The following is a 20,584-nucleotide window of genomic DNA, read 5'->3' as shown; positions in this document are numbered from 1 at the left end:
CCTAAACCCAAAAAAACATCATTCAGATTACACCCTCAATGTATGGGACGGAGTGAAGAAGTAGAGGGGGGCAAACTGAATTGTGGATGTGACCGAGCATGTTCCAGTGGACAGGAAATTCTAAAAGAAGAGAAAATATATGGTCATCAGCATGAAATGCTGGGTGAAACCCTTTCTGAGTGCCTGAAAGACTCCAGTACATTGTTTCATGACTGATGAATGAGTGGGAATGGAGAAGCCACATTCTAAATCTAAGCATGTCTCTCTCAAACTACAATGAAAAAATACTGGGTCAGTCATTTAGATTTCTACATGCAGGAAAGCTACAGAATTTTGCCAAAGACAAACTTCTAATTTGTGCTAGCAAAGAATGTGCTATGAAAGGGTGGTTGTTTTTTTTTAGAGTCTAATATTTTAGGGCCAAAATACAGCTATTCAAAGAGGGCACAAATGTGACATTGCTAATATATTATACAATGCATATTTCATTCAGTTCCTGGGAATCTTTTTGAGAAGTTGCTCAGCGATTATGTGATGTGACAGCCCAATACACTTGGGGCTGAGTCTGAAAACAAGTATGTAGTTTACTCACATGAGTATTCCCAGTGACTTCAGTTGGAAGACTTACATCAGTATATTATTCATGTGTTTAAGACTAAATTCCAATCTCAGATTAATTATTTTTAGAAAAATAGAAGGATAAAGTAGAGGAAGTGAATTAAAGCAATGGGAACTGGAGCCAACACAAGCATAAACTGCAATTTATAGCATCAAGGAGACAACCTCACTGCAACTACGTCCGCTGCACCATTTTGGTGCAACTGAGCAACATACAATAGTTGGGACATTTTCTATTATTATAGAGGAAGGTGGTAGCAATGTCTATATAAAGATTGCCTAGCGCTATCCATTAAAAAGATTTCTTATAAATCTTTTCTTTGAAAAGGTCTCATACCTCTACTGTTTGTAGCAAGCCTGGATATTCGGTAGGGGTTTCCCCTTGGGATACAGCATGCCTTTTTTGTCCCATGAAATTCCATTTAGCTTTGGCCGAGATATTAAGTGTTAAAAATCACCATTACCCTCTCTTACGTGTTCCTCAGGATATGTCTTCACTGCAGAGATAACTCTGGCTCGTACTGGTTGTTGCACCTACCGCCTACCCTATCCACACATGAAAACCTCTCACCCAAACTAATGCAGTGAAGATATAACTGCAGGAAATTTTGGCAGACTGCCAAAAAACTCACTGACCATTCCCCAGCCCAAGCTCATGCTAGCACCAAACCAGCAGCACCATCACACATTGCACCAAGGAGCTGACAGAGCTGTGAAGCGGAGGTGGGGAGGAAAGAGCTGAGCTGAACCAGGCATCTCTGCTTATAAACCATTTGCTCCCCCCTCCCCCTCAATTGGGGAATCACATGGGGCAGCAGCTCTTCCAACTTCCAGGCTGGGGGCAAGGGGAAGAGAGAGAGAGAGAGGCCAACCACCCACAGATCCACCACATGGTACCAGAAGCCAATCATCCCTCTGGGGTAACACATGGGACAGGAGCAACCCTGACTTCTGGGGTGGGGGGGGGAGAGAGAACTCCAGGCCAGACTGGGCTTCCCCCCAACTATCCCATAGATGCAAAACCCCACCCCCTCCTCAGAGAAAACAGCCTTCTCTGGGTGCCAGCCAATGTTGTTAATCTGGTACTTCAATAAGTAGCAGTGCTGGAGGTTCAGGGTTCAGACCCTGCTGTTGATTCATGGTGGAGAGGTGGTTAAAGCTGCACATAATAAAACTTGGCTTTATCTTTTTTTTCATTTAATTAAAACTCTAGAGCATTACACACATAAAGACTACATTAAAAAAAGTTATTTAGGCTGCAAAGTCAAGCACTTAAAACTTAGAAAATGCCAGATTTATGGTTTCCTGTGTGTAACAGGATTGCTGTGTTATTGAGCAACCCTTGTGGCCAGCGATGTCTCTGCAGCTCCCTACCTCTTTTTTTCCTCTCTGCTGGGCCCTTTAAGAACTCACAGAGGCTTTCTCTGGTTAACAGTATCCCTGGCTGGGGCTAGTTTAATACAAGGACCAGTTACCAGCAATTCAGAGCCCCAAACTAAAATCCATTCCAACAACACAAAGAAAACATCCATTCATTCACTCTGCTGTTTTCTCTCATTCTCAGAACTTTTCTTCCATACCAATCTGACCCCTCCCAGCTCTCCTTTGGTGGGTCTCTGACATCCAGTCCCAAATGCAGTTAGAGTTTCTTGCCCCTCAGGAACCTCCTTCTCACTGGGCTTTACCCTCCAAGCTCCCTACTGTCATGGTCCAGCAGTAGCCCTTTTTCTCCCTGCAATGTCCATGAGCATAGCTGCAACTCCCTGGGCTTCCCGACATATTGCAGCCACCTTCTGCTCTTTATAGTGAATTGCCTGATTCCCCCAGGTGTTACTCCTGGGGGAATACTGCACCACTGCACATGCACAGAGTTTATGTCCCTCGCAGATTTCTTTGCTTCCCTGCAGAAAAATGACTTTCTGACAGGAAGCAAAGGGAAGCCACAAGAGCGGTCATACGACCCTCCCCAGCAGTATATTTCGGGCACCCAGGGAAGGCGACAGAGACATAAATCACTGTGGGGCAGGGGGCAGGACTGGGGAAGACCCGGCTGGTGGCTCCTACCCTGCACCAAGCTCAGCTGCACGGCATCTGGGGCTGTGTCAGATCCACCCCCCGATTTCTCCCCCGGCTGTAGGAAGCTCTGCAAACTGCCACCTTTATGCTTCCTGCATCCATGGCTCCTCACCTGCAGGGGGAGGAATCACTGTACAGGGAGCTGCCCCCCCATACACCCAACCCCTGTGCATCCAGACCCCCTCATGCCCAGACCCTCCTGCTGTGCCTCACTCCCCCCGCACCCAGAACCTCTCCTGATAAGCCCCACTCTCCCTGCACCTGGACCACCCCAATGAGCCACCCGCAACGCAGATCCCCACCCCAATGAGCCCCATTCCCCCAGCATCTGGATCCCCCCACTGAGCTTCCCACACCCAGACCCCCCTGCAAAGCTCTATCCCCTCCACAGCCAGACCCCACCCACTGAGCCCCAACCTTCACCTGGACCCCCCCTGCAGAGTCCCATTACTATTGCAATCAGAGCCCCCCAACAAGCCCCTTTACATTCAGATACCCCCGCATCTGGATCCCCCACTGAGCCGCCCACACCCAGATTACTCCACACAGAACCCTCTCAACCCAGACATGGATCCCCCCATACTAAGCCCCTCCACACTTGGATCTTGCCTTGCTGAGCCTGCCTGCCCAGACCTGATGCACCTAGCACAGAGGGGCAGGGCCCTGGGGTGTTTCTGGGGCAGGCCCGGTCCTTGCGCTGTGTCATGGGTTGGGTGCAACCATACCACTGACTCCGTGTCCCGGAAGGGAGCTGCACAGTGATCTCCCACCTCTGTGCAGCCAGTGGCCTGTGCTCCCCAATGCCATGCTGGAGCCTCCACATTTATTTGAAAAATAAAATTTGCAAGAATTTTGCAGAATTTTAAAATACTGTGCATAGAATTTTTATTTTTTTGGTGCAGAGTTTTTAATTTTTTGGCACAGAATGCCCTCAGGAGTAAGGTGTGGCTCAATCTGTAATCAGGGATGGGTTGGACCCACGTTCTCCAGCCCACGGGGCAAGTCACACTGTGACACTATGCAACTTTAATTTGGACCCTTTTGTGTATGCATTATGATAGTCTTTAATTACTTGATCCTGTGCTATTTTTTTTCCACAGGAACTCTGGCTTATTCAGAGCACAGGATGGATGAACAAGGGGACTGAAAAGTTATGTGTACACAATCATAAATCTAGCATTTCCTAATTTTCATGTGGTTGACTTTGCAACCTAAATAACGTTCTTTGAATGTAACTTTTCTGTGTGTAATAACAACATATTTTCTTTCATCAGTTGAAGGAGGACTAAGAGCTCTACATGTTCACAGAGATGCAAACTTACCACTTTGTGCCAGTTCCTCTAGAAGTCCACTCCATTCTTCACGAAAGAGATTAGCACCTGTTAAACTACCATCACCACCAATCACACAAAGGTTAGTGATTCCACGCTGAATCAAGTTGAAAGCTGCCTTCAAACGGCCTTCCCGGGTACGAAATTCTTTGCAGCGTGCGCTACCAATAACTGTCCCTCCCTGGAAAAAGGAAATAAATAATTTATCTTTGTCATATTTTATGTAAATTGCTAATAATTTTTATGTTGATTTGTTAATTAAGGAAAATATTAACAAAAAAATGTATGGGAGTACACTAGAAAATAATAGAGTTACCCAAATCTCTAGGAAAATTACATTCTAAAAACTATGGTACATGCATATCAGGCAATGAGGCAGGAAACAAGCGTGGTAGATAAGAAAACCTTTTATATACTTGAAGACTGTTATCCTGTCTCCCTTCAGTCTTCTCTTCTCCAGACTAAACAAACCCATTTTTTTTCAATCTTTCCTTGCAGGTCATGTTTTCTAGAACCTTAATCATTTTTGTTGCTCTCATCTGGACTTTCTCCAATTCGTCCAGATCTTTCCTGAAATGTGGTGCCCAGAACTGGACACAATACTCCGTCTTATCAGTGCTGAGAGCAGTGAAAGAATTACTTCTCGTGTCTTGCTTACAAGACTCCTGCTAATACATTCCAGAATGATGTTTGCTTTGTTTTACAACAGTGTTACATTGTTGACTCATATTTAGTTTGTGATCCATTATGACCCCCAGATCCTTTTCTGCAGTACTCCCTACTAGGCAGTCCTTTCCCATTTTGTATTTGTGCAATTGATTGTTCCTTCCTAAGAGGAGAATTTTGCATGTGTCCTTATTGAATAACATCCTATGTATTTCAGACCATTTCTCCAGTTTGTCAAGATTTGTCCTTTGCAATGCTTGCAATCTCTCCCAGCATAGTATCATCCACAAACTTTATAAGTGTATTATCCAAATCATTTTGAATAGAACTGGACCCAGGACAGATCCCTGAGGGACCCACTTGATATGCCCTTCCAGTCTGATTGTGAAGCATTAATAACTACTCTCTGAGTATGCTTTTCCAACCTACTGTGTGCCCACCTTACAGTAGGTTCATCTAGGCTATATTTCTCTACCATGTTTATGAGAAGGTATGTGCGTCTGTATCAAAAGCCTTACTAAAGTCGAGTTATATCATATCTATTGCTTCCCCTCAATCCACAAGGCTTGTTACCCTGTCAAATAAGGCTATTAGGTTGGTTTGACATGATTTGTTCTTGACAAATCTGTGTTGTCTGTTACTTATCACTTTATTTTATTCTGGGTGCTTACAAACTGATTGTTTGATAATTTGCTCCATTATCTTTCTGGGTACTGAAGTTAAGATGACTGATCTATAATTCCCTGGGTTGTCCTTATTCCCTTTTTAATAAATAGGTGCTATACGTGCCCTTTCCTAGTCCTCTGGAATCTCTCTCATCCGCCACACTTCCTCAAAGTTAATCGCTAATGGCTCAGAGATCTCTTCAGCTAGTTCCTTAAGTATTCTAGGGCATGTTTCATCAAGCTCTGCGAACTTGAAGACATTCTTAACTTGTTCTTTCCCCATTTTAGCCTCAGATCCTCCCCCATTTATACTGGTATTCACTATGTTAGTCATCCGATCACTGCTAACCTTTTTGGTGAAAACTGAAGCAAAAAATGGCATTTAACACTCAGCCATTTGCTGCATTTTCTGTTATTGTTTTTCCCTCCTCATTGAGTAATGGGCCTACTTTGTCCTTGCTCTTCCTTTTGCTTCTACTGTATATATAAAATGTTTTCTTGCTACCTTTATGTCCCTGGCTAGTTTAATCTCCTGTTTTTGCCTTGGCCTTTCTAATTTTGTCCCTACCTGCTTGTGTTGGTTTTATTTATAGTCATTCTTTGTAATTTGACCTAGTTTCTACTTTTTATATGACTCTTTTTGGAGGATCAGGTCATTAAAGATCTACTGTTAAGCCAGGGTGGTCTCTTACCATACTTCCTCTTTCCTATATATTGGGATAATTTGCTCTTGTACCCTTCATAATGTCTCTTTAAAAAACTGCCAACTCACCAGAATTCTTTTTTCCCTTAGACTTCATTCCCATGGGATTTTACCTACCAATTCTCTGAATTTGCTAGTCTGCCTTCTTGAAATTCCATTATCTTTATTGTGCCATTTTCCCGCTTACTATTCTTTAGAATCATGAACTCTATCATTTAATGGACACTTTTACCCCAGCTGCCTTCCACCTTCAAATTCTAAACCAGTTCCTCCCTGTTCGTCAGAATCAAATCTAGAATAGACTCTCCCCTAGTCACTTTCTCCACCTTCTGTAATAAAATGTGTCTTCAATGCATTCCAAGAACTTATTGGATAATCTGCGCCCTGCTGTATTATTTTCCCAACAGATGTCTGGGTAGTTGAACATCAAGTCCTGTCTTTTGGATGATTTTGTTAGATGTTTAAAATCTGTTTAGAATCTGTCAGCAAGCTTTACAGAAAATATATAATCATCAGTATATCTTTTTTGTCTTTTATACAAGCTTATTGTCCTTGATTATAGTTTTGCTGTATTTCTAATGTAGTCTAGAAAGTAATATTAACATAATGCAGATTTTCTTTTTTCCTAGCAGAAGATTTAGAGATTATTACCTCAGTGTTTCATAATCATTTCCTACGTAGAGTAAAAACAAGAAATCTGAGCCAGGCCCAACCCAAATTTGAGCTTGGAATTTGTACAGTTTGTATTACCATCTGAAACAGTCTGCCTCACCACCGAGCACTTCCTGTTCCAAACCATTTCTTGGCACTGCCCATACATGTTGAAAGTTATAACAAGCTGATAATGGGAAGATGAAAGTGAGGAAGAAGAGAGCTGGGAAACCTGTCTCCATGAATGAGAGTGCAGCACAAACACACACTTGAAATGGTTCTAAAAGTAACCAGTCATGATGGAAACAATGAGTAAATGACTCACATTAGAAACATCAGAAATGATAATAGGCAAGAGTCTGTGTTAAGTGAAAGAAGCATGTGACCCATTTGCTGCTAACAGTGGGTGCCTCTATTCAGAAACAGAATTATGAACCAAGTAGAAAAAAATTACCCATTCCCTCAGAATACTTATTTTTGCAAAATAAAATTAGAATAGTACAGAAAAGAACAGAAAGGCCGGCAAACAACATCCTTCTTTCTTTTATGTGTTATTGAAAATGAGAACTTTTTTATGAAGAAGAAATACTGCAGAGAGGTAACTACAGCACAATCTTGTTTTGCACAATGATCTGGTTAAAGGAGCCTCCACATATAATGGTTTCATTTTTTAGCAATTGTTTTGCATATAAATTTAAAAAATGTAAATGTTTACTTTTATTGGTGAACAGCTTCCATGGCATCACATAAAACACAGCATTTCCCTAATACATTACTAATATGACATTGTTTTAAACTTCTGGGGCACAATTCTGCCACTCCTGATTAATGTGTATGCCTAAACATGCAGTTAGGAGCCTAACTTTGGGCACCCAATTTTGAAAATCTAAGACCTACATTTTCAAAAGGGGTTACTGTTTCTAGGTGCCCGGCATGATATACCACATAGAGGTCTGATTTTTGGAAGGTGCTGTGCATCAATTATCTGAAAATCAGACCCTTTCAACAGGTGTTTGAACTTGGATGCCCAAAAATGGAGCCAGTCAACATCACTGACTACTTTTGAAATTCTTGGCCTTGATCTTCAAGTTTAAAAATTCTGGTTAATGATTTCAAATGAGGGCTTTGCTTTGTTTTCTGTTGTTTACAGTACTTACCACTTGCAAGATGCTTGAAACACTTTCCCATGACACTTCAACAATGTTGTCACCTCCATCAACCATACCTTGGTAACCCTGAGACAAGAAAACGTATTTTAGAAACCTGACATGTCATTCTGCATAGTATTACTACTGGGGTGATGGTCATGTTGTACATTTATATCTAGATCTATCTATATATACATATATTTTAGACAGTAGTACTCTTCCAAGCTCCACCCACAACTTTAGCCCCATTTACCTGAACCACAAAAATTATACACTATTCACAGTAAATTGTGTTGATGTTCACAATATGATGATATGTGCCACTTGGCTCTAATGGGCTTCTTAAGCTCCCCCTTGAGGTACTTGAATGCACCTATGGGCCCTGTTGGCTCATGAGGCTTGGCTTCTTCTTGATTTGAAGGTAAATGATGGTATCTCCCAAAAACCACTACTTGTGGCATTGACATGAGTCATCGCTCTCAATAAACTGTGCAGATCTGTGCTCCTCCCTCTCATTTTTTTACATAAAAGATGAAAAAGTTAATAATACTGACAATTAAATGTTCATCACCAGATTGCTGAGTTAACCCTCCACTAAGATGAATGGTGTGGTTCAAGCCTCTCAGAGCTAGTTTCCAGCCTCTCTGCAGACTCATCTCTGCATCAGTTACATATTTTTTGAAGATTTCTTCACAACCATGACAGCTAGAGACTTACTTATAAAAATTAAAGCTGAGATTCTGAAGAACAGGAAAGTGGCTTCAGAGAAGTGCCAGTATGGGATATGAGTGAAAGCCATTTGCTTCGAAGCCCTAGCTTCAAAATGCAATATTACACCATCAAAGTACAACACAGATAGCTAGTATAAGGGAATGGCAATATATCTGCTGTGCATTAAAGGTTACACGTTCTATTATTTTTGAAGAACCATGAAGTACTGGGGACAGATTAAGGTGAAAGCAAGAGTGTTTATAGTCTCCACAAAAGAAAGAAAAGTGATTCTGACATTTATTGTTTAGAAAGCATCATTTAAATACATTTTAAAGTAATGGGAAAAATCTCTAAACATCTCAGAGCAAAACAGAATCAAAAGGCAACAGGCAAAACTGGATTACAAAGAACAAATGGGGTCAGACGCACTTTATTGCTCTTTTTTACACAATTAATGGTGAAGGAAATGTAGTGGAGGCAATGTACCTGGATTCTGATAAAGCATTTAAAACAGTGCCTCAAAACCTAAATTCAAATTGGCTTGGAAAATCATTGGGTATGGTTAAATGGCAATGTATCAGGATGAGAAGAGGAAAGATGTCTAGGGGGAAGCTGTAGGGCTCAGTAATAATTTGGTTTCACTAATTCACTATATAGCTATTAACCACAGGATACTGACATTTGCAGATTCTAATTTATTGGGAAGTGTTGCAAAACATGGTGAGAGGAATGAAATAAAATGAGATTTAATCTGGAAAAATACAAACGAGTAGATCTGATAGGAAAGAAATTTACAGCTGTTATTCAGCCTTGTGGACATTAAATTAAAAGCGGATGCAGTCCAATATGGTAACAAAATTGGGTAAAGTGGCTTGTAGCTGCATGTGCAGAGTAATCATGCTATGGAGCGAAGAGTTAATGGTCCTTCTTTATAGGACCCTGGCAAGACTGCATCTGTCAGTCTGGGGAATCTGAATACTAAAAAGTTGGGGCTGTAAATTGGCAGAAGTTCAGAGAACAACAGAAATGATTAATTATGATCTGGAGGGATTTAGTAATGAGGAAAGATCAAAAGAGCATAAATATTTTTTGTTTCACTATGTGATTACTCAGGGGAACCTGATAAGCCTACCAATGTTTAAAGGGCGTAAAAGGTTAAGGATGGAGAAAAAAGTACTTAGGGTGATCCAAAGGAGTAATAAGATAAAATCAGTAAGAAGAAATTATATACTGAGTAAAATATTATGAGTATCATCCTGAGTGACCGTGAATTCTCTGAAGTCTCAAAAGGTTTATGGCATAGTCTCAAAAGGGAAGTGGTAGAAGCTTCTTCCCAAAGTAGACTGGAGAAATAAATACATTTTAGGTGCAATCATGCAGTGGGCAATGGAATAGACAGGCTTCAGGAAAGGTCTTTCAGATGCTAATTTCTGTGATTTTTCTATGTTTTACATGCTCTTAGGATTCATCTAAACAAGGTCTCTACAAACTGAAGTATTTGGTAACACATTTCCCTCCAAGGTAAGCAGAATACTGGAAAAATGCACGTGTGTGCACACATGCGCACACACACATGCATCTACACACACACAAAACCAGGTTTTCTTCAGCATGAATTAATTTAGACTTTTAATTTTGATGCTTTCCATCCGAATCTGAGCAAAGTGCATCAAATCTCCTCGTAGCAAGAAATGCTCAATTGCAGTCCAACAGGAGACAAGAAGGTTTCAACAAGTTATTCACCAACCAGAAGAGGTCCCTTAATCAGGAATTTGGTGAAAGCAAAGAACCCAAAATATTCTTGATGTCACAATCAATACAGGACAAAAGGGTCTTTCCCCACTGGTGCTCAAGCTATCTTCCTTCTCGCATAAATTCATATTTTATAAGGCTAGAAGAGACCATTATGCTCATCTAGTGTGAACTCCTCTATAAGACAGGCCATAGAACAGTGGTTCTCAAACTTTTGTACTGGTGACCCCTTTCCCATAGCAAGCCTCTGAGTGCGACCCCCTTATAAATTAAAAACACTTTTAAATATATTTAACACCATTATAAATGCAAGAGGCAAAGCGGGGTTTGAGGTGGAGGCTGAAAGCTCGCGACTCCCCATGTAATAACCTTGTGACCCTCTGAGGGGTCCCGACCCCCAGTTTGAGAACCCCTGCCATAGAACCTCCCTGAACTAATTTCTGTTTGAACTAGAGCAGAGGTTTCAAAACTGTGGGTCGCAAGGACCTAACAGGGCTGCACTGAAGGACCAGGGTGAGGAGGGGGATCTACCCAGCAGGGGAAGCGGGTGGGGCTCTAGGAAGTTGACTATATGTTAACAAATTGTACAGTGGGTACCTGTACTGAGTACTGTAGTACATTACTCCATGAGCAATGGGTTTGCTTGCAAACCAACATACTACTCAACATGAGTAAGGGCTATTCCATATTAACTCCAAGAGTGGACACTCTTATTCTGAAATAAAATTACCTTATTCCACATTAGCTAATCCACTCTGGAAGTGCATTACACTAATTCAGAATAAGGCAGTTTTATTCCAGAATTCGGGTGTCTACACTGGGAGTTAATCAGGAATAATTAATCTGCTTTAAATTCACATCCTATTTTATTCCGGATTAATGTTCATGTCTAGTCAATCCTTAAGGGTGATATAAGTGGGCCCTAAAATTGTTAGGGGGGAGTATTCTCAGCTCCTTGAACCCTTAAATCTCATATTCCTCTACTGCAAATTTAGAGTATATTTTCCGGACTAAAATCAACAATTTAGGAGTTTTCAAATGCCCTTGCTTTTGGGGGATCAAAATTGTGCTCTTATTCATATTCTATAATAACTGCTAATTTTCCTTAAACTCTGGAGTCCATTTTCCTTTGGGTTATTATCAAGCAGCACAAAGAACTTCCAAGAATTGTATAGGGCTCATTAAATTAATATCTGTTTACACATATGGTAAAACATCCCTATAAATAAACATGATGCTATAAAGGAGCTCAATCCTATTCCACAGCCAGTTTGTTCTTACTCAGTTCAAAGCTGTACCCATTACAGCTACATTTTGCCTGAACGTGGGGCTACTTTTTGCCACAACTGCAGAGCTCTTGACACTGCGAAAGAAACGAGTAAAGAGGATGAAACAATTTTATGTGGGGTCAGAGGAAGCATTAATGGGATGGACTGCCTTTGGCTCATCAACTGTAACAAAAAGAACGAGGAGTACTTGTGGCACCTTAGAGACTAACAAATTTATTTGAGCATAACTTTTCGTGGGCTAAAACCCACTTCATCGGATGCATGCAGGGGAAAATGCAGTAGGAAGATATATATACACAGAGGACGTGAAAAAATGGGTGTTACCATACTAACTATAACGAGAGTAATCAGTTAAGGTGGGCTATAATCAGCAGTAGAAAATAACTTTTGTAGTGATAATCAGGATGGCCCATTTCCAACAGTTGACAAGAAGATGTGAGTAACAGTAGGGGGAAAAATAGCATAGGGAAATAGGTTTTACTTTGTGTAATGACCCATCCACTCCCAGTCTTTATTCAAGCCTAATTTAATGGTGTCCAGTTTGCAAATTAATTCCAATACTGCAGTTTCTCGTTGGAGTCTGTTTTTAAAGTTTTTTATTGGAGTATTGAGACTTTGAGGTCTATAATCGAGTGACCAGGGAGGTTGAAGTGTTCTCCGACTGGTTTTCGAATGTTATAATTCTTGACGTCTGATTTGTGTCCATTTATTCTTTTGCGTAGAGACTGTCCAGTAACAAGTCAGGCTGAAAATTTCAAGGCCTTTAATTTCACCAATTGGATCAAAACAGGAATATTTTTAACTCTCAGGTTTTTGGTGGTGTTTTTGTTTTGTTTTGTTTTTTAACCTCCCAGAGCAGCTTCACTCCACCAGAGGGGTAGATCACATCATGGAACAGGCCACCCAAATAACCTGAGAGAACTTGCTTCAATACCAGGATGGATTTGATTTAAATCACTAGTCAGGAAGACTAGATTTAATCATGGATTTCTACATAAAAGTGCATTCTTCTTGGTTGTTATAACCTTAATACATATTCTTCACAACTCAGAGATAGATGTAGGTTTCATTTTTAGAAGGTACACACTATACATTTTTAAAGTGATTTATTTTGAAAACTTTTCAGATTAGTTTTACAGCTATATCAGAAAATGAATGATTGTTTGGTTATTTCATTTACCAAAGGTAACTGAAGCAGATATTTATGAAGTAATTGGGAGGTGAACTATCTCCAATTCAACAGATTAATCATTAATATTTGGAGGATTTTTTTGACATGCTGTATTAGGAGGAGAACATCACCAGACAGAGATTTAAATTGTTTTATTTAACTAAAACAACAATGTTATGTAGATTTTTTTCTTCAACAGCAAACATATAATATTTTAACAAAACAAGCATATGAATTTTTGAATGTAAACAGTCAAGTTTTTCTTTGTCACACTGTTTGCTTTTTACACGCATGTCTGTCTTACCCACAGGCAGGGCCGGCTCTAACTTTTTTGCCGCCCCAGGCAAAAAAGAAGAGCGCCGCCCCGCCGTACCCCCCCGCATGAGCGCCGCTGAAATCCCCGCCCCCCCAGCACCACGCAACCCGAAGCCCCGCCCACCCCAAGCACCACGCCGCCCGAAGCCCCCGCCCCCCCTCCGAGCGCCGCGCCGCCGAATCCAAAAAATAAAAATAAAAAATAAAAAAGCGAGCGCCGCCCTGCCCCAAGGTGCCGCCCCAAGCACGTGCTTGGTCGGCTGGTGCCTGGAGCCGGCCCTGCCCACAGGTGGAGGAACTTCATTAAAATATTCCCAAACTGGGTCTCTTTTACGGCCTACTGTCATTACAGGTTTTCCCTTCTAGTGAGGATGGTATGGTAGATCTCAAATCAATGAAGGCTACACTCAGAAAGACCTCAAGACTCCTGGAATATGCTGCTCAAACAGTTTCACTTTTGTTTCTACTGCCTGTCCCTCCCTTCTCACATTTATCTCCAGACATCTTCTCCTTGTCCGGATCTATTCCTCCCCCACCAATCTTCTATTCATTGAACTTTTTGAAAATTTGCACTTTTAGAGAGAGGTAAGGGATTGACGCTATGTACACAAATTTACAGAGGGACAATAGGATTGAGGTCTGTTATTTCTCACCTCTATATCTTATTTATTCATTTAAAAACATTTTTGCTGTTAACAAGCATGTTATCTCTGGAGACACAAATCCACAGTTTGAGAACTGCAAAACTAAGCATCTCTGATGCTATCTTCTAGGGCTGGTCTACACTGCCGCGCTAGTTCGGCGGCTGGGGATCGAAGTTCCGAGTTCGATTTATCGCGTCTGGTCTGGACGCGATAAATCGAACCAGGAAGTGATCCCCGTCGACTGCGGTACTCCAGCTCAACGAGAGGAGTACCGCGGAGTCGACGGGGAGCCTGCCTGCCGCGTGTGGACCGCGTCTGAACCGCGGTAAGTTCGAAGTAAGGTATGTCAAATTCAGCTACGTTATTCACGTAGCTGAATTTGCATACCTTACTTCGACTTGGGGGGTAAGTGTAGACCAAGCCCTAGACTGAGCACTAAGTCCCATTGGGCAGACAGAAAGATTAACCTAAATAATCTATACAGAAGCCCCTGGAACCCCATAAAATTGGGTCCCTATAATCCATGAACTATTGGAACTCATTTACAAAACTTTTCTTAAACATTACATGACTATAGTCTCATACTATAAAATTAGAATTTATAATCCCTATTCCATGATGAGATATCTTCGAGCTATAATGTATCTTAATTAAAACTATCTTTAGATAGGTTTTTTCCTCAAAAAGTATTTTATCAAAAAAATCTGATTTAAATTTTAAAAAAATCAGATTTTTTTGATTTTTTTTTAAATCATTGATTTTTATCCACCCTATTCAATACAAAACAAACAAACAAACAAAAAACCACTGATCACACTACTCAAACTGGAATCCACACAGGGTATCATCAAGCAATTATAACCCTTACTTGATGAGGAGCATACCCTGGAAGAAATCTTTCCCCAAACCCCTCTCCTAGTCTTCCAAAGACCCCCCCAACATCTCCAAGCTTATCATCAGCAGCAAGCTCCCCAGTGGTCAGAACACACCAACTCAAAGCGGTACCACACACTGCCAGAAAAACAGATGGAAAACTTGCTGACATATCTTTGCTATAATGATCAATACCCCTACACGTGTCTATCATGACATGTGGTGTACCTCATCCAGTGCATCAAATGTCCCAATAACAGCTATATGGGTGAAACTAGACAATCAATATGCTCTCGAATGAACTCACCCAGAAAAATGATAAAAGACAAAAACACCCTATCACCCACAGACAAACATTTTTCACAATGCAAGCTGACCTACCAATCCTGATCCTCAAAGGAAACCTGCACAACACCTTCAAACTACAAGCCAGATAACTTAAATTCATAACTCTGCTAGACACTAACGATCACAGTCTCAACAGAGACATTGGTTTTATGGCTCATTACAACAATTTGTAATCTACTAGCCCTTCTTTGTTCTATGACTGTAGCGATGTTAATTGACAGCTTCATTTTAAGTGGTTTCTTGCAACACTCATTAACCCCGTATGTTTAACAATCTGTCCCACCTTGTATTTAGTTGTGACACTCTGGTTACCTTTTCCGGACCAGAAGAAGAGTTTTGTGAAGCTTGGATAGCTTGTCTCTTCCACCCAAAGAAGTTGGTCCAATAAAAAAATATTACCTGCCCCCACCCTTTGTCTTTCTCTGGGATCAATATGGTTACAACAACACTGCAAACAGCATACTTCTAAGGCATTTGTATGCACCCATGAAAGAAAAATGACTGCATGATTAATCAACACACAATCAAAGAAGAATAAAAATCAACACCCTGGTGACTGCCTACAGCAGAGGTGGGCAAACTACGGCCCGTGGGACCATCCTGTCCGGCCCTTGAGCTTCCGGCCAGGGAGGCTAGCCCCCGGCACCTCCCCTGCTGTTCCCCCTCCCCCGAAGCCATGCGGCTGCACGGGCAGCACTCTGGGGGGTGGAGCGGTGCGCTCCTGCCGAGCAGAGCGACAGCGTCTCTAGCTCCGGCCAGGCGGCGCGGCTGCCAGACATGCTGCTTTGAGCGGCATGTTAAGGGGGCCAGGGCCGGGGGGCTGGATAAGGGGCGGGGGGTTCCGGGGAATCCGTCAGGGGACAGGGAGCAGGGGGCAGTTGGATGGGGCGGAGGTTCGGGGGGAGGGAGGGGAGGACAGTCAGGGGCCGGGGAACAGGGGGGGTGGATAAGCATGGGAGTCCCGGGGGGTCTGTCAGGGGGCAGGGGTGTGGATAGGGATCAGGAGACGGGGATTGGGGGGTTGGATAGGCGTGGGATTCCGGGGGGCCTGTCAGGGGGCGGGGGGGTGGATAGGGGTCGGGGCAGCCAGGGGACAAGGAGAAGGGGGGGTTGGATAGCTCGGGGATTCTGACGGGGGCGGGAAGTGGGAGGGGGAGGATAGGGAATGGGGCCCAGGCTGTCTGGGGAGGCACAGCCTTCCCTACCCGGCCCTCAATGCAGTTTTGCAACCCCAATGTGGCCCTCAGGCCAAAAAGTTTGCCCACCCCTACAGTGTAATGTTGAAAGGGTTGAACTACAAGCTATTTATCTCTCATAGGCATGTCCCCTACTCACAACGAATCATATGCTCCTGTATTCCAGACCTACACAAGTGTAAACAAGATAGAATGTTACTCTCTGTTGGAATCTCTTCTCTGCTACAGTAACTACATTGTACATCAATATTCACCTCACACAACTTCTACAGATTCATGTCTTCAAACCGTAGTAACTAATCTGTGATTATCCCAATTTGCCTTATCCTGGAAGGCATTAAGAAAGCTAAAAATTGCAGAATATCAGCAGTTACACATTTGAGTGTATTAAGTGGTCCACTAAAGTATGACAGAATGCATCCCTGTATTCACACCCTACACACCATTGTAATAAATTTTGTATAAAATAAGCCTCGTGAGGTATCATTGGAAAACTAATAACTCGCTGGTCAATAATACCATAATGAAATGCGTGTATCAACATTATATGTAAAGTTATGAATTCCCCCTAAATAATGTTAGTAGCACATGTTCAAACCCACGTGATTAGGCAGGACGGGTCAAGCAGGTCTTAAACAAAGGAATGAGCGGTTACCTCAATTTACATATAAGTTGTAAACAGTGTCCTCAGACAGCAAGAGGGGAAGACAGGAGACAAGAAAAATCTGCATTTCAGCAAACAGGAAAATCTTTCACCACCCTCCTTTACTGTTTGAATGAATTTTAATTAGGGGTTGCCCTCAGGAAAATGCATTTCAAAGGGTGACTGAACTATAAAAGTAAGGGGCAAAACCCCTCCAAGTTATCTCTTCCTATCCATCTCTCATTCTTTCATGGAAGAAGGCAAAAGAAACCCACCCATTTGACTTTGGGGTGAGATCCTGACCTGAAGTTTGGTCAGCCCTGTTGCTGGAAGCATATGGTAAGAACTTCACCGTGAACCAAGTCTTGTTTGTTAAGTTTAGGAAGCATTTTATCTTTATTTCTCTTGTAACCATTTCTAACTTTAATGCCTTATACTTGTACTCGCTTAAAACATATCTCATTGAAGTTAAATAAGCTTGTTTTATTCATTAATCAAAACTAATCCAGTGTTGAGTTTAAACTGAATTGTGTAGGTAACTCCATTTAGGGTAGCAAACTGTTGTTTATTGATCCCTTTAGATGGACAATGGACCTAATATACCTGGACTGTCCAGAAGAGGGCTGGACAGTGCAGAATACACGTTTTGGGGGGGAAATTTGGGACTGGGCATGTGTTAGGGTCACCTGCAAGTGGAACCCAAGGCTGCTGGAAGACCGAGAGTAGCTGGTGTTTGCTGGCAAGCTGCTGGGGCCAGGGTTGCTGGACCAGGGCTGTGGCTATACACAGACACTCAAAGAGTGTAACCTGCATACTGTTTGTGAGAAGTCCAGGTTGGGAGCTACAGCAGCAAAGCACTGTGAGGCACCCCAAGCTGCAGGGCAAGGGTGACATAACCCCTCACTGGTCTGGATTGCACCCCGGAATGTCATATAAAGAAGTATTTCTACATTTCTGGTAAATTTAAGAACAGGTTAGCCTTGGAAAGGCATGGAAAATGAATGAATGTGAGCAGTCCTGAGGTAGGAACCCCAGGAGCAGCCAAGACTGAGAAGGCTTGAACTGAACACTTATCTTATTAATTTTGGGGTACATAAAGTCAGGAAGAGGGTGAATTTTTTACTTCCAAGTGTGAGGATGATCCTCCAGAGGCACAGACATGATGTGGGGGGTCTTATGTGCCAGGCCCGTACTGTTATACTCCCTGCAGCAGGGAAAAGAGTGTGCAGCTCAACATTCATACATCACACTGATCCTCAGATGCATTTTGGACCCCTTATGACCACTGTAGCCTGGCTTGAATAAGAGAATCCTTCACACTGCTCTACGACAGGGTAAAGAGAACAGCCATATAGTCCATATACACAGACGCACCAGGGCAGGACAATAACACAGGAGCTTTAAGCCATCTTTGCATGCTGCTTCTTGACTTGCACTCTGTGTATTTTGGCTGCACCCAGGGATCTGTCCCTAAGGCTTCAACCCCACATCTGTCCACTCTCGGCTCCCCCTATCATCATGATGCAGGACCCAGTCCAGTACTTCACTGCCAATCGTCCATTAAGTCATACAATAGGGGTAGCAAACCATGCAGATTGCAGACATATTAATTTCGAACCATGGGAGGGGCAGGGAATGAAGGGTAGAATTAATATTTTCCTACTACAAAAAGAGAATTGGTATGCAAATAAGCAGAGCACTGTGCTCCAGAAATCTTTTGTGCTGTGCTGCCACAACAACCAGCTTCTGAATATTTGGTGTGCTCATTAGCTTGCCAATTCCTAGAATTTCCTTTCAACTCACAGCCAATTTGTATCCCTTCTGACAAGGGGTTAGATTTGGGGGGGGGGAGGGGGCAGGGTAAGAAGTTCTTTGGCTGTCTTTCTTGCAAGCTAAAATTGTGGAAAGCTTTTACCATATTTAGCCTCACAATAACCTTCATCACATTTCATAACATAGTTGAATTAATTTCTGCATTTTAAAACAAAACTTTAAAGTGTCCAATATAACAAAATTTGCTTGATGGTTGTTTTTCAAATAGCTGTTACTATTTTTCTTTCGAGCCCAAACTCATGTCCATTTTAAAACTGCCACAGATTATTGGATTAACCATATGTACACATTATTCTGAAACACATATAAATGTATATGTTGCTTATGTTACTATACAAACTTCAGTGAATGCCTTGTTATGCCAAGTAACTTTTACAGCTTAACATGTCCAGCATTAGGAATAGCTTAAGTTAAAAAACAAAAGCAAAAACAAACAAAAAGCCTCCTTTACAAATGTGTTTTATAGCTCTAGTGGCTGCACTCTGAGTATAAACAGATATGGACAAAAATGAATAAATAATCAAGTTTAAAAATATAAACGGTGTGTTAGGTAAATACAAACTAGCAAACGCTGTATTTTCTAGCACTTCTATAATTAAATTTGGTTTATATGACATATTAAAATCACCTTTCATTAGCAAAATTGCATCCCACATTTTAGCCTAGATAAAATGTTTATTTTGGCTTATAAACTTCTAAAACGTAAGAACAGCCATTCTAGGTAAGACCAATGATCCATCTAGCCCAGTATCCTGTCTTCTGACAGTGGCCAGTGCCAGGTGCTCTGGAGAGAATGACCATAACAGTCATCGAGTCATCCATTACCTGTCATCCACTCCCAGCTTCTGGTACTCAGAGGCTTGGAACAGCCAGTGCATAGGATTGCATACCTGACCATCTTGGCTAATAGCCATTGATGGACCTAATCTCCATGAATTTATCTAGTTTGTTTTTGAACCCTGTTATAGTTTGTGCCTTCACAACATCCCTTACCAATGAGTTCCACGGGTTGTGTGTTGTGTGAGTAAGTACTTTCTTTTGTTTGTTTTAAATCTGCTATCTATTCATTTCATTGGGTGACCCCTGGTTCTTGTATTATGTGAAGGAGTAAATAACAGATGCTTATTTACTTTCTCCATACCAGTCACCATTTTATAGACCTCTATCATATCCCCGCTTAGTCATCTCTTTTCCCAGCTGAAAAGTCCCAGTCTTTTTTAATCTCTCATCATATGGAAGCTGTTCCATACCCATATTCATTTTGTTGTCCTTCTCTGTACCTTTTCCAATTCTAATATATCTGTTTTTGAGATGAAGTGACCAGAACTGCACGCAGTATTCAAGGGATGGGAAAACCATGGATTTATATAGAAGTATTATGACATTGTCTGTCTTTTTATCTATCCCAGTGGTTCTCAACCTGTGATTCATGGACCTCCCTAGGGGGTTCATGGACTATGTCTAAGAGGTCCGTGGAAGACTTAGACTGAAAACTGACTGAACAGAATTCAACTATATATACAGACACTAGATTTCCAAAGGGGTCCACACCTCCATTTGAAAATGTTTAGGGGTCCACAAATGAAAAAAGGTTGAAAACCACTGATCTATCCCTTTCCTAACAGTTTCTAACATTCTGTTTGCTTTTTCAGCTCTTGCAGCACATTCAGTGGATGTTTTCAGAGAACTATCCACAATGACTCCTAGATCTCTTTCTTGAGTGGTAACAGCTAATTTAAACCCCATCATTTTGTATATATAGTTAGGATTATGTTTTCTGATGTGCATTACTTTGCATTTATCAACACTGAATTTCATCTGCTATTTTGTTGCCCAGTCACCCAGTTCTGTGAGTCTGTAACTCTTCGTAGTCTGCTTTGGACTTAACTATCTTAAATAATTTTGTACATCTGCAAATTTTGCTACCTCACTGTTTACCCCGTTTTCCAGA

At 41.7% G+C, this 20,584-nt stretch overlaps 1 protein-coding gene across 8 annotated transcripts in view; it reads right to left on the bottom strand.

The window, feature by feature from the left end:
- The window catches only part of PFKP (phosphofructokinase, platelet), an 81,010-nt gene that overhangs the window by 45,516 nt on the left and 14,910 nt on the right, over positions 1 to 20,584 (bottom strand). For all 8 annotated transcript variants that reach the window (XM_024197302.1, XM_024197303.1, XM_024197301.1 and 5 more), the window contains exons 3-4: positions 7,868 to 7,945; positions 4,017 to 4,206 (exon numbers count right to left, since the gene is read on the bottom strand). In XM_024197302.1, coding sequence (XP_024053070.1) covers positions 4,017 to 4,206; positions 7,868 to 7,945 — 268 coding nt within the window. The remainder of the gene's footprint in view (positions 1 to 4,016; positions 4,207 to 7,867; positions 7,946 to 20,584) is intronic.

Source organism: Terrapene carolina, unplaced genomic scaffold (assembly GCF_002925995.2).
Source record: "Terrapene carolina triunguis isolate 2854851 unplaced genomic scaffold, T_m_triunguis-2.0 Scaffold111, whole genome shotgun sequence".
NCBI classification, from domain to species: Eukaryota; Metazoa; Chordata; order Testudines; family Emydidae; genus Terrapene; species Terrapene triunguis.
The sequence above is the reverse complement of the archived record's forward strand: the minus strand, read 5'-3'. Positions and strand labels throughout refer to the sequence as shown.